Source organism: Strigops habroptila, chromosome 3 (genome assembly GCF_004027225.2).
Source record: "Strigops habroptila isolate Jane chromosome 3, bStrHab1.2.pri, whole genome shotgun sequence".
Taxonomy (NCBI): domain Eukaryota; kingdom Metazoa; phylum Chordata; class Aves; order Psittaciformes; family Psittacidae; genus Strigops; species Strigops habroptila.
Genome location: NC_044279.2, coordinates 7,563,934 through 7,578,126, shown reverse-complemented (window position 1 = coordinate 7,578,126; position 14,193 = coordinate 7,563,934). Strand labels below are relative to the sequence as shown.

At 44.7% G+C, this 14,193-nt stretch overlaps 1 protein-coding gene across 4 annotated transcripts in view; it reads left to right on the top strand.

Annotated features, from left to right (window-relative positions):
* Positions 1-14,193, top strand: part of FRMD4A (FERM domain containing 4A) — a 372,724-nt gene that overhangs the window by 151,902 nt on the left and 206,629 nt on the right. The window contains exon 1 of one of the 4 annotated variants that reach the window (XM_030478611.1): positions 633-713. The exons of the other annotated variants lie outside the window; for them this stretch is intronic. Within the exon in view, the coding sequence (XP_030334471.1) occupies positions 648-713 (66 nt within the window). The 5' untranslated portion in view covers positions 633-647. Of the gene's footprint in view, positions 1-632; positions 714-14,193 lie in introns of those variants that run through there. 4 annotated transcript variants of the gene reach the window in all.

Sequence of the window (14,193 nt, the reverse complement as noted above, 5' to 3'; positions counted from 1 at the left end):
AGTATCCAAACAACTTTTGTTTCCTTGTTTTTTACACGTCTGTGCTCTCCTCTGTCACTAGCTACAGTGCAGAGCCTGATATGCTTTGACAAAGAGCTATTGATGGTGTGCTTGTGTGAATTGGCCCAGCACTGGTCACAGCCAACTTCTGTGGGACCTGCTGCCCCTGTTTTACAATACGCTCCAGTGTGCTGAGCCATTTGTGAAAGGTCAGAAATGAACAGAGAAATGGACTGGAGTCAAAAACAAGTAGTCCTATAAATATCAGTCATAGTCAAAGGCAGTTTATTCCATTCCTTCTCTCTCTCTCCCTCTGTGTGTGCATCTCTCCCTCCCTCTGTTGTGGTTTCCCAGATGTAACTCCATGTTTCTGACTGGGGAGCTCTGAAAGGAAAGCAGCACGCTCATTGCAGCTTCTGCTCCCATCTTGCACACATGGAATAATCCTCAGTCCCGCAAGCAGGACTGACAGCCAGCACAGAGTCCAGGCATCATCTGGACTCAGATGTTAAGTTTTGATTTCTCCGGTTTTCTTTATCTGTGAGAAACTCCTTTGCTACGGTTTGAGAACTAGCTTTGGCCACAGACGGTTTGGATTGGGACTCCTGAGGGCTCTTCTCTGTCCGGAGCTAACATTTGACTTCACAATGACTTTAGCAGCTAAATTAGAGGATATTGAAGTGACGCTGGAGCACCTACTAATGGATGTGTTCGTAAGTAAGCTACAATTTCCTATTTAAAGTGAGATGTTAATAATCCACAAGGCACAGTACAAAGTTAATGGTGTATCCAACTGTTGCATTGACTTAATTCCTTTACATTTCCTGATAAACTGTGTGTCCAGCACTACCAATGTGTTCTTGTATAGCTAAGGCATCTACTGCAAGTGGTAACATGCAAAACTGGAGCAGTGTGACTCCAGGGCAGGGTATATTCTGCATTGGCTTTGTGTATCATCTACAATTTTGATGAAGTATTTTAAAAAGAGGAGAGATTTGGTCTTTTTGAGAAATATCTCTGTAAAAGAAGTGTATGAACAGAGCATTTAAACTGTGTATTGCTTAGCATCAAGTGTCCTTGGCTTTAAGATTTTGACAGGTAATAGATTACAGTCTTTTACCACTTTGACTTCTGAGTTAGTTTTGTAAGAGAGGGAGGAACAAGAAAAAGTAGTAATGTTTTCAAGAAAATCAGGTTTATTCCTCCTGGAGATATCAAACACAGTGTTAATCTGTAATTGCTTCCTTCAAATCATCAAAGCTCAGTGAAGCAATGTACGATTTGCTTCTGCACATCCAAGATATGAATCTCTCTTATCATCTTTATTTAAAAGTTTCTTAAAAATATCAAAACATTTCAAAACAGATTCCTGCTTTTTCCAGCACAACTTGATGGGTTTTGCCTAAAGGTCAGAGATATCCATGTTTGGGAAGCTTTTTGGGAGGTGGGGGAAAGACGATAAGGGATTGCCAGATCATTTGTCTTCTTCAAAGAAAAAGCCATGTCAAGGTGATTTGTACTCTTTGAATTTAGGCTATAGGAAATAAGATGGCAAGTGCCATTCTGAATTTTCAAGAGAGTTTTTTGGCATCTCTTAAACGAAATGCTTCCGATTTCAGGGTCTAGTGATGAGGGATCTTAGGCATCAACCACAAAAGTGAAAAACAGGAGATCTTGCCAGCTTCCTAGCCTGTGGTCCAGTTCCTTAGGTGCCCATCTGTGCTGTGAAATGGATTCAAGTCTCCCTGGGCTGGTATCTTCCCTCAGCACTTTGGGAGCGTCCTGTCTCCTTTCACAGGTTGCTGAGATAGAGGGTAGAGGAAAATAGTTGGAGGCTGCCCTGTCAAAGCCTCTATGTAATATTGAAATACTCTTTGGGTTGTAAGATTTGAATCAACCTAATGATTACTTGCCCCTCTGGGTTCAACTCCTTTCCCTGATTCTGAGTATCATGAATCCTAGAGAAACTTCCTAAGAGTTTAAATTCCCATGAGAAGCAAAGATGCAACATCTGCATCTCAAGACTACAACATACTGTGAAAGTTACTCTGGGTGGGAAGAGGCTGGTGCTTTCCTTGAACTACTTGCAGTTGCTGTAGAATAAATTTGGCACCACAGTCTCTCTTGGTATGTTTGTAGCGCAGCATCACTTCACTGAGCTGGGTGCTTGACACCTGGGAGACTAAGAGCCTCACAGCAGCCTTCCAGTATCTAAAGGGGATCTGTAAGGATGCTGGGGAAGGACTCTTCCTTAGGGACTGTAGTGGTAGGACAAAGGGTAATGGGTTCAAACTTAAACAGGGGAAGTTTAGATTAGATATAAGGAAGAAGTTCTTTACAGTGAGGGTGGTGAAGCACTGGAATGGGTTGCCCAGGGAGGTTGTGGATGCTCCATCCCTGGCGGTGTTCAAGGCCAGGTTGGACAGAGTCTTGCACCACATGGTTTAGGGCAAGGTGTCCCTGCCCATGGCAGGGGGGTTGGAACTAGATGATCTTAAGGTCCTTTCCAACCCTTACTATTCTATGATTCTATGCAGGTGTCATTGAACACTGAGCTCTTAAGGGCATTTTGTTGCAGGGTAGCTCCAAGCAGTACTTCTGAGACTGCCGAGATCTAGAAAGCCAGGGTTGACTGAGTTGATTGAGGCTGAAGAGTCCTACTTGTGTCTGATTGTGTTTGAAGGGCATGAAAAGCCTCTTGCCCTGCTGAGAACCACCCAGCCCTCTAAGAAAGGTCATAGCAAAGCATTTCTTCTCAGCTCTTCATGTGCCATTATGAGCAGTGTTTTGGAGCTGTGTCTAGGCTTTGTCTATTCTTATGTCCATCCCTTGCTTCCATTCCAAGTTTCTTTCTCCGGTTTTTGCATTTGGGTTGGGTTTTTTTTTGCAGTGAGGGTGACAGTAGACAAAATAAATATGGGCCTTATCCTCCAGAGGTGCATGTGTCCTCAGACTGTGAAACCAATGGAGCTCTTCTCAGGTTGTGTTTGGAACTGGCCCCTCAAAAGTGTAATTCCAGAAGCCCAGCTGGAACATTGCAGTCACAGCTGAAACTGTGATACAGGGACATGTCTATGTGGTGCCATGCTGTGCCATGCTGGAGCCCCAGCTGGCTCTGGAAGAGCTGGTGTGTCCGTGCAGCATTGTGCAGAGGCACACTGTAGTAGTGTCACAGCTTCACCCGTCTTGTCCCTCTGCAGAGCCTGGGACTGTAAGAACGGGTAACATGTCCAGGCTTCACGGTTCACTTTGAGTATCAGGATTGTAAATCTAATCTAGGCTCTCTGCAAATAAGTCTTCCCTGATGAGCAAATGTGTTTTCAGCTAGCTGGGCTCTTCTGAACACTGCCTAGGAGCTATGGCAGGAAGAACTTTGGATAATCTAGAACAAATATTCCAAATGCAGAATCATTTTTGCTGACACTATCAGGCACAAGGTTCAGACTTTACTCATACATCACCTTGCCTTTTGGCTATGTTTGATCTTAAACCACCCACCCATTAAGCAGTGCTGAAAATAATCTCTCCTACTTGATAGAGAAAAGTAAACATGAAACTCAATATGAAGGAAGGGCAAAACATAAAGCTCTGGCTGTTACAGATCATTCTAGCAGCCAGGTTCATCCAAGGTCATTAATCTGTTACCAAGTGTTTTGTTGTTACCAGCAAGACTAGTACTTGGGTGAAGAGCATGGGCCCAGACCAGCCGGGCTGAATGGGGGCTGCCAGGTAACAAGACTCTCATGGGAATGATCCTGAAGTCTGTTCTGTGCCATCCATCTTCATCCGTGTCAGGTTTATTGCTGAAAGAGTGAAGCCACCTGTCACCATAATACTCCCAGTTCTACAGTGCCCTTCACTGCTCCAAACCAGGTGATTACATACAAACTTTGGAAACTGTGGTCTATGGAGCCTTGGCTTGTCTTTTCCTTCTTTTGAAGAAGCCTAGTTTTAATGCCTGTTGGACTGGAGGGACAGTAACTCATTCGCAGATCAGTGGACCCTGACAATGCCCACTTCAACAGCTTGTACCCAGCCAGCAAGCCCATTTTTTCATATTGTAAAAAGGTTATAGCAGACAGCAAATGAGAAGCCACCACAAGTTTCTAAAGGAAACTGAGCCCTAGTTCAGCTCAGACTAACCCAGGAATATAGACTGAAAAAAGGCTATAGGATTGTGCCATTTTTAATCTGGACAAGTTTTTTAGCTAAGTTGTCCTGTAGGAACTTACCTGGAGTGAGTTCAGCAGAGTTTCACAGGGAGGATGGCAAGCCTTGGCAGCAGGTATGTTTAACACATCCTCTGAAAAGCTAATCTTACACCAGAACACTCTTTAAAACAGCTTTTTCAGATCAGAGAATCGCATCTACATGGCATGAGCTGCCACTTCCTTCCAGGACATGGTGTACTTGCTGCCCTGTCATCCCGCTATCAGAGAAGCAGCTGTTGCTGCACTGACACTTCCTTTCCCCCACTACCAAAGGGCATTGGAAAACTTCTCTGGGCTCTACGAGGCGAGATAAAAGGGAAGCCTCTGAAGTGACATTTCATAATTAGCCGTCATCACCGTTGGGCTGCCACTGCTCTGCTTGATGAACTGGGACTTGGCTGCCTGGAGGAATCCAGACAGGAGGCAGGGGACAAAGCAGGGAGATGGTGCAGGGACAAGCTCAGCAGGTCCCTCAGCTCTGCTAAGGGGAAAAGGAAGTCCAGGTAAGAAACAAAGGCTCTGAATCCTTGTTTTGCTGCTTGCAAAAAGCATCCCTGAACAAAACCCACCTTGCCTCTGGACAAGCTAATTATTCTTGTGCAGTCTGTGAAAGGAAATCTTTGAGGTACACCTCAGGACTTGCCTTGGGCACAGCTAGAGCGAGCCTCCGAAATACACCATGTGTAGCATGCCTGGGGCACTTTGCATGGGATGCCTGGGAGGGTTCAGGGCTGTAAGGCCTGTCCCACTGAGGGATGCTTTTCCTTGCATTATGGATGTGGCTTTAGACGTGGAAGAAACAGACTCTCAAGCAAACAGGCAAAAGGATAATAATCCTGGTGGAAAAGTAGGCCTGAAGCAATCGAACATCAACTGGCTCCAAAAAAGGCACTGATTTCTGCAGGCAGGAGTAATGGAGCTGTAGTGGTGTCCCAGGAGAGAAAAAGAAACTTAGATGAAGTCTTTAAACCATGAACACTATATCCCGGGCCCACTCCAAATACCACCTGAGAAACAACATCCAAAAGCAACCAAGCCTGCCAAATCCACAGTACATTCTATTGCTGCTCCTACATTCCTGCAGACAACTATTTCCACAGCTGGCTCCTCAGCCTTCCTCTCACCACACTGCACAAATAAATATATACATATGTATGTATGTGTGTGTATATATATCTATATTGAAAATATTAAATATTTATATGTGATTTTTAAAAGATTATTTTAAAAATATGTGTGTACGCATATACGTATACATATACATTATACATATACATACGCATATACATACCCATATACATACACATACACATATACGAGACTATCTGATGAAAGTGACATTTGTGAGGGCTTCCTGGCATGAGGAGGGGCTGTGGTTGGTTTGCCCTGAGTGGATGTAGCAATCCAGATTTGCTATGCTCCAGCATCCCCCATCACCCTGAGAAGCAGCTGCTCTTCTCCCTCCCCACGTTGTCAAGTCCTGGTAGAGTTTACACCAAAATAGCAATGACATGAAACTTAATCTCTGTTTCTAATACCATAACAGTCAGAGGAAGTCAGAGGAAATTACCCGGGATGCTGCAAGTATGCTGGCTCATTCTTCTGCCAGCATTCTTCAGACTGGGAATTAAGGCGTGAGTCAAACTCCTGTATCCAGCCAGACCTAAAGCTGGATATTTGAAGGAAGATATTCAAACCTTACACTAAAGAGGCCAAAATGAGGGTCATGTCCCTTGGCCATCGGTGCCCAAGGAGGCTAGGCTCCCTGACAGAGCTTGGCAACGGGGGTGGCACCATGAAGTGGACAAAGCCACCATGTCCTAGTAAGGATCTGGAGTGGTGGCAACTAATGTCCACATATTCCAGTTCCTAAAACCAAGCTGCCAACAGAGAGGCATTGGAGTGACCTGGATCTTTATTAATAATAGAGAAATGGCAACAAAAGCAGCAGTGATCTCCTCGTCATTTTACAGATAGGGAAACTGAGACAGAGGGGCATGAAGCCATGGGAGCAGCATTCTCCTCCATCTTCCAACTTAAAAAGGAGTAGAAATCTGACTTCCAGAATCCAACTTTGATGACTTGTTCCCTCCAGATTATAACAGTCCACCACAATCACACAATAATCCAACCATCAATGTCCGGAGCACAGATCTCCAATACCAAGGATAAAGTGTGCTTTTGATCTAATCCTAGCATGCTCTGGCACAGATGGGTGTTATATTTGTCCATTCTTAGGGCAATTACACCATTAACCTTCCTGTTTTCTCATGCCACCAACTCTGGTAAACAGTAGCCATTCTCATAGGACAATCTGGAGAAAGGAGGGGAGCAGAAAGATGAATGTGATGAACTTGCTTCAACCACCATTTGCACAGAGAGCCCTGCACACAGCAGTCTCCATCCCTGCTATAATCAAACAAACATTCTTGCAGTTACTATCAACTCCTGGTGTCTGTGTTACATTTTTCTTAATAACCATTGCAATAATAAGACATTATCAACATGTAAAGTGATCCATTAACCTCTATAGTGGCAATAAATTGTGTGGCTTTGCCAGGCTGCCAGGACTTGTTAATGGAAGAGCAAGCAGCAAGTTCGTGCTTGGAGCAGTCACAAATCATGCATAATGCAAAAGCGTGGGTGCTAACCTCACCCTCTGCAGTATAATGGGTAATTCCATGTGTTTATTTATCAGTGAAATCAGTTCTTTGAAGCAGCTCTTAATGAGTTTCTCTCTGGCAACAGCAGCATCCTCCAGTTTATCCTCAGCATCCAGTTTGCAGGAGATTTAAAGCCTCATCCTTCACTGCTGGAGTTAGCCTGAGTTTTGCCAGTATAGTGGGTATAAGCAGAATCAGGCCCTTTGACCTGCCCTAAAAGCTGAGGTTGCTCAGCATGATTGTGCCGTTAAAGAGATCCAATTAGGAGGCTGTTTGTCAGGTTTTGTTCACACACTCCTGAAAATGAGAAAAAAAACCAATGTGGAACTAGATGACCTTAAGGTTCTTGCCAACCCTAACTAGTCTATGATTCTATGTACCAGGTCTTTTCAATGAATGACCTAGTCCAGCATCGTGTCTTGAGCAGCAGCTGACATCAGGAGCCTACAGACAAGTGCAAGAACAGGGCGAGTACATAACCACAGTCCCCACAGTTATCTTCCAACCACAAGCTCTTTGCACTTGGGGTTTTCGTGACCCAGAAGTGGTGTCTTTGAATTTAGCAGCCCACAGTAGATGTTCTTTCATGAATTTGTTGAGTCATTGTTTGAACCCAGCCCAGGGACCCGAGTTTCCAGCACAGCTGCCATGAAGAGTCCTGAAGCAGAAGAAAAGCCACAGTGTTGTGCTGCAGCCCTGCGATCGGTGTCATCAACCGCAGATAACTCCATGCTCCCATAAGAGTCAGGTCATGCTGTTGACCCTCAGAAAGCCTCTGTGGAACAGAAGAGCTTTGTGGAGCAGCCTAGGCTTGCTCACCCATGCTAAACAATGCACAAAAAGAAGATGGTGAGAATGCAAAGCTGAGAGTGCTAATGCCAACAGGGATGTTAGCAAAAGCAAGGTAATTAAGTACAGCTACCAAAGGACACAGCAGAACTTCTGATAGCTGGAGAAGTAGGGTAAGAGTGGCCAGTTATCAAGCTTATTTTATAATCAGCATAGAAACATAGACACCTTCAGGTACCATTCACCCCCTAGTAAAGTAGGCAGCTGAAGCATGTCTCGTGTCTCAAACTTTGCAAGTGCCCATTTCTCTTCGCTGATGACAAAAGAAATCCAGATGATAAGCTCACATAAAGGCAACCAAAGTTAGGAGAGGTAAATGTCACTCCAGATGTCCTACAGCTGTGGGAGGGTGATATTACAGCTTGGCAGATACAGGAGAGCTGAAGCAAAAAGATAAAAACTGATAGGTATTACAGGGAGAGACTGCAAGGATGAAGATCAGAGAGTCAGACAAACTTTTCACTTTTCTTAGTCTTCCATATAAATCCACAAAGAGCATAACCAAATCAGTTTTGTATTTTGCCAATGTTAGCAGTTCTTCTTTCAATTTTGTGCAAATACAGTTTTCTTCTCACTCACAGAAAAGCCATCATTATTGCATGCTTGAGAGGCTGTTTACCAGGTCTGTCAAGGCTTAAAACATCTCTCAGGGGTCTTCTACTTCCCTCCTTTCTTTAGGGACATGTTTGCCTCTCTGCTATCCATGCAGCTTTCTGTAGTGGCAACATAAACTCTCTCTCCTTCCCTCACATATGCTTTCTCACAGTATATTAAAATTAATCAAAGCAAAGTGTAGCAAGGATGAAGTTTTAAAAGGGAGAAAATTACACAGAACAAAGACACATTTGTCTTCCCAGTATTTGACATAGTCCATATGTCACATATCCTGTTTAAGGCTTAAACCTAGCTCAAGGCTGAGTACCTTCCATGCCATGCTGAGCAAACCCCTATTTCTTCAGGAACTGAAGCCAATCAGCAGTGCTAAGGAGCAACCTACTCACATTTAAGATGCACCAAGTATCTGAGTGCTTCTTGCAGTCACCGGGATTAGACTTTAGACCAGATCCCTGATAGAAATAGTGCACAGTCATACCGCAACTGAGTGCATGACTGTTATTGTATGCATCGCATCCAGCCTCTGCTACACATCCACCACGTGGGAATGTGGTGCTGCTGCCAAATAGCTCTTCTTTTGTTTATATAAACCCTGGAAGTCAGAGGTGGCCCCTGCAATCCCTTCGTGATGTTTACAGGGGCGTCTCCAGGGCAATGGGGTCAGGCAAGTTCCCTCCTTCATTAATTACTGTCTCCCTGAGTTATGTGGGAAAAGAGTTGACCTACCGGCACACTAAAACACAAGGGAAATGTCCTTCCATCTAGTAGAGGCCCCACTTGCCATCTGCTGCTGTTCTTCTGGACAGGGTTTTCCAGGAGCTTGTCTGCCTGGATGCACGGAGGCTGGGATGCTTTCCGCAGCAAGGACCATAGACGGGATGGAGGGTGAGGAGGAGAACTGGAGATGGGATGGAAGCTGCTCCTGCAGAGTCTGCTTGGTGGCAGTAGGGGAAGAGAAAGGGTGCAGGTTGCTCTGTCCTCTTTCTTGAAGACATTTGCTGGGGTGTCTACATCTGTGCCATGACTTTCGCATACATCTGTACCATGGTTTTCACTAGAGGCTGTGCCAAGAACTTGCTGGCTTGGTGGACAAACCAGTTGATGGGTCTATGCGCTTGGCTAGAGGCAGGCTCAGCAGGTAACCCAAGGCTGAGTACAAAAAGCAACAGATGAGCAGCCATGTGGATATTTCATAGACTCACAGAATGGTTCTAGTTGGAAGGGACCTTAGAGATCATCTTGTTCCAACCCCCTGCCACGGGCAGGGACACCTTCCCTAGAGCAGGTTGGTCCAAGCCCCTGTGTCCAACCTGCCCTTGAACACTGCCATGGATGGGGCAGCCACAGCTTCTCTGGGCACCCTGTGCCAGCGCCTCAGCACCCTCACAGGGAACAACTTCTGCCTAAGATCTCATCTCAGTCTTCCCTCTGGCAGGTTAAAGCCATTCCCCTTGTCCTGTCCCTACAGGTCCTTGCCCAAAGCCCCTCTCCAGGTTTCTTGTAGCCCCTCTAAGCACTGGAAGCTGCTCTAAGGTCTCTCTGGAGCCTTTTCTTCTCCAGGCTGAACATATCCAGCTTTCTCACTCTGTCTCCATAGCAGAGCTGCTCCAGCCCTCAGAGCATCTTCGTGGCCTCCTCTGGACTCTCTCAAACAGGTCCATGTCCCTCTTGTGTTGTCAGCTCCAGAGCTGAATGTAGGGCTACAGGTGGAACAGCAGTGAATGAGGAAATTTAGTCACATCTAACATTACATTCTGAGTTAACCTACATCAGTGTGCATCAGATATGAACTTCTCTGGGTCCAGAAGTGCTTGGTTCTAGTTTTCTGTTTAGGCTTATGCTACTCAGACCTACTAACATGTCTATGAACTACAGGTGGTTAAACAAACAATGCAAAGTCGTCACAGGAGCATAAATTCCCAGTCGTCTCTATCAGTACAAGTGATGGACATTCTGCACATGCATTCAAACACCATGCTGATGCCTGCATAACCCAGAGCACCAAAACAGAGTAAAACAAAGCAAGAACCTCTGTTCAAGTGTGGGGCTGACCTTCGTATTCAGCCTGGATTGCTGCATACCAGGAAAGGCACTTACACTCACTGCTTGCCAGAGGAGGTAGGGAGGTGACAGTCTGTGTGGCCCCCAGATGTGGCATAGCCTTGTCACACACAGGGAAGTCCCCAGGCTTTCTGTGGCTGGGGACCATGGACAGCCTCTTTCACCCTAGCAATCTGCTGGGTTATTGCCAGCTCTGATGTAAAAGGCTTGTACGGGAATGGAGCTCCACTCAGTGTGTTTTCCCACATCCCTCCCCAGGCTAGAGTGATCAAAACGTTTCTCTGTAAAACATCATGTAAGACTGGAAAATTGTTTGGTTTTGTTTTTACTTTGAGGCAAGCTGGATTTGCAATGACAACCTGTGCTTATCTTTTACTCCCAACCAGGCAGTTTCCTTTACAGTCTGATTCTGGGTGCAATAAAACATAAGTTAAGTCACTGTAGGGACTGAAATCCCAAAGCATTGCCCTGTTCCCCTTGTCTTCCTATTGCTTTGCCATGCACTAACAAATCAGCTAGGGAGGATTTCTTGCAGTGGGAAGTAAGAAATTCCACCAAGATTAATAGGAGCTGCTAAAGAGCTCAACTGCAAGTGGTTTACCTACCAGGACTCCAGGGAAGGATTTGGCTTTGCTACAGATAGAAACCGTAGATATCATCCAGGATGGAAAATACTGTCAGGAGCTGCAAGTTATCCTTGTTCTTCTCTCATTCTGTTGCCATACTCATGGAGTACAGAACTTAAGTGGGTTTTTCTGGATGACTTTTCAATTTTACAAAACCATGTCTTATTGATAGATCTGAAGGATACCGCACACCGCATTGCAGTCTGTGCTGCTGGTGTCACTGGTTTCCATTCACTGATCTCCGCTGGGCATACACTGACTTGAAACTTGACTCCTCCATTGCAAATAGAAGACACACTTTCCAGCAGTAAATGATTTCTCCCTCCTTTTCATTAAAGACCAAATAAGAAATTCTAGTCTAAATAGCAATCTATTGGAATGTACTTTCCTCTGATGCATTGTTACCGCAAACCACTGTTCCTGGCAGCCTGCTATTAGTACTGAAAAGCATCCCTTGCTTTGAAGAGTTTTGTCTTTCAGCAGTTAGTAAATATGGTGTGTCTCTTTTGAGGGTCTGTGGTGGTAAGGTCAGGATGTTCCCTTAGAATAGTTTGGCTTTTATTTCCTACTGTGCTGTTTGGTTGGAGTTTGCCTCGGCAGACAATGAGTTGAATGAAGCCTCAATGATGAGTCTGGTCATCTTAATGTGCATCTGAAGTCTGCTGCACAGAAAAGGGGGCTCTCTAGAGGGAAGTTCAGAATTTGATGGGCTGAAGTACCCTTGGATGTGCTTACATCTGCCACAAACACCTAAACTTCATCTCTGCGAGCAACTAGAAAACCTCATGAGAGCATGTTTTGCATTACTTATCTTATAGGCAATCTGTCAAATAAATCATAGAATCACAGAATAGTTAGGCTTGGAAAGGACCTTAAGATCATCTAGTTCCAACCCCCTGCCATGGGCAGGGGCGCCTCACACTAGACCATGTCACCCAAGGCTCTGTCCAACCTGGCCTTGAACACTGAAACAGATGGAGCATTCACAACTTCCCAATACACTTGCCTACCAACGCGCCTTGAGCAACTCTAAAAATTAAAAGACAACATCTTATTCTTCCGGATGGTTCCCACAGTTTGGATGATTAGGGTTTGGCTTTCTGTCTCCAGGTTGATACCTTCTGCAGTGCTTCATGCTAGTACCACTAGACCGTCTGCCTCTGGTCCCAAAACCCGATTGCTTATAGACACAGGTGGAGATGTGTATTATGGCTCTTTGTCCCCTCTAGTGGATAAAGTCCTATCTACAAGGCTGGTCTTTCTATGTGCTGGATGTTGCTTGCTGGAATATGGGAGCTTCTGGGGAAGGGCCCTGGCATCTCCCCATCCCAGGGCTTCAGATCGGGTGAGCAAGGAGATCTTCGCTACTCTGCTCTCATATGAAGCACTCACCTTTGAGGTCCTGACTCAGACATGACTCAGTTTTTATTGAGGCAAAGCTGCCAGCAGGGCAGGCTGCAGTTGCCTTCATCCTCCTTCTCCACCAGTAGATCCCCAGTGGCTCTGCTGATGCAGGTGAGGGTTCACTATGGAAATGTCAACTTGAAAAAACAGGTAGGCAAGCTGTGAGACAGCAGGGGGGCATTAGCAATCATAAAAAGCTCTACAAGAAGCACAGACCCCAACTCTGCACCTATTCCACATAAAGAACCTATATAAGTCAGTCATGCTTAAGATATTTCCATCTTTTCCTGCCTCTCTCACTGTCTTTGGCAAGAGACATATGGAACTAATTATGAACAAAGGCCGATTGTTTTAATATTCAGAGTTTCCCACATCAAGCTGCTGGGGTTTTTTCTTTGTCTGGTTTTAATGCATGTGCATATGCTGACCAGATACAGAATTTCTCTTCTTTATTTGAAACGGTTGATTTAATGTCATGTCCCTAACACCTTCATCCTGGCTTTTGGACTTGGATCAAAACAAAGTATTTTTGGTTTTGCATTAAAATGAGAACAATACATGGGAGGAAGGGACTGGATCCACAGCTCAGCAGATTTTGCTCTCCCAGTTAGACCACTCCAGGGAAAAGAGTGTGGGCCAATATCTTTTCCGTTTTGCTAAGCAAATTCAGGATACCACAATGGAGTTGGGTGCATTGAGAAGCTCCCACTTTGGGCACATTAATTCCAAACTGGATCTGGACCAGTACCTGTAACTGAGCATGGAAATGAAGACAACATCCAAAATAAATATTTACAAAAGCACAGAATTATACCTGGACAAATCTTGGTGCTGCAGGAAGTCTGTGGGAATGGGAAAAAATATATTTTTCTTATTTCCAAATCACTTGTGTACAATCTATAGTATAAATATAGTTTCAAAGTTGTGTTCCAGACAAAGAAAATATCATTGTCTACTGGTGTCTCTAAAGTGGTTTCATAAGAGGAAAAAGAAGTAGATGTTGAGACTGACATTGTGAAGGCAACACTTCACAATTATAGACTCTGATATAATAATATTTATAAGTACACATAGAAGCTGTAGGCATCACTGAACAGGCTTTCACTGACACGTGTGAGTGGTGATGTCTGTTCTTTGTACTTACGCATGCACTGCTCTGTGCCATACAGACCACATAGCCTGAATCGGTGAGTGCTCGTGTTCCACTGAGCAGCCTGAGGATCTGTTTGAGCCCTGTGCCCTGGGGTATGTGTTTCCCAACATCTAGGAGAGAGGAATATCTGGACGTAGGATTTAACATTAATCTCTGCACCAGATGGTGATACACCAGATATTCTTTTTAAGGTGAACATGTGATCTACTGTACAGCAAACCAGAGGGGTCTGCAGTCACATGGCAAAATGTATAATAACTCTGATAGAGCTTTGATTAGACAACTGACCTGGTTACCATCTGTAGCAACAAGAAGCAAGCTTGACATGTTTGGAACATTCTCCCCAGAAGCTTTATTCTTCCACCTCTGTGGCACAGCAATCCTGCTGAGCAAACTACACCGAGAAACGGAAGCTAAAGATACTCTGCTTGAAGCATGTTGTTAAGGTTACAAGGCTTGGGTTTTCCTTTCCTTTTTTTTCCTTTTCCCCTTTTCCCCCCTCCTTCTTTCAAACAAACCACATCTTGACTCATACGGTCTGATGTGAAAACCCACTCAGCTATTTGATAGTTGGGAAATCTAGATGAGACTGTAAGTTATTTCAAAGGAAG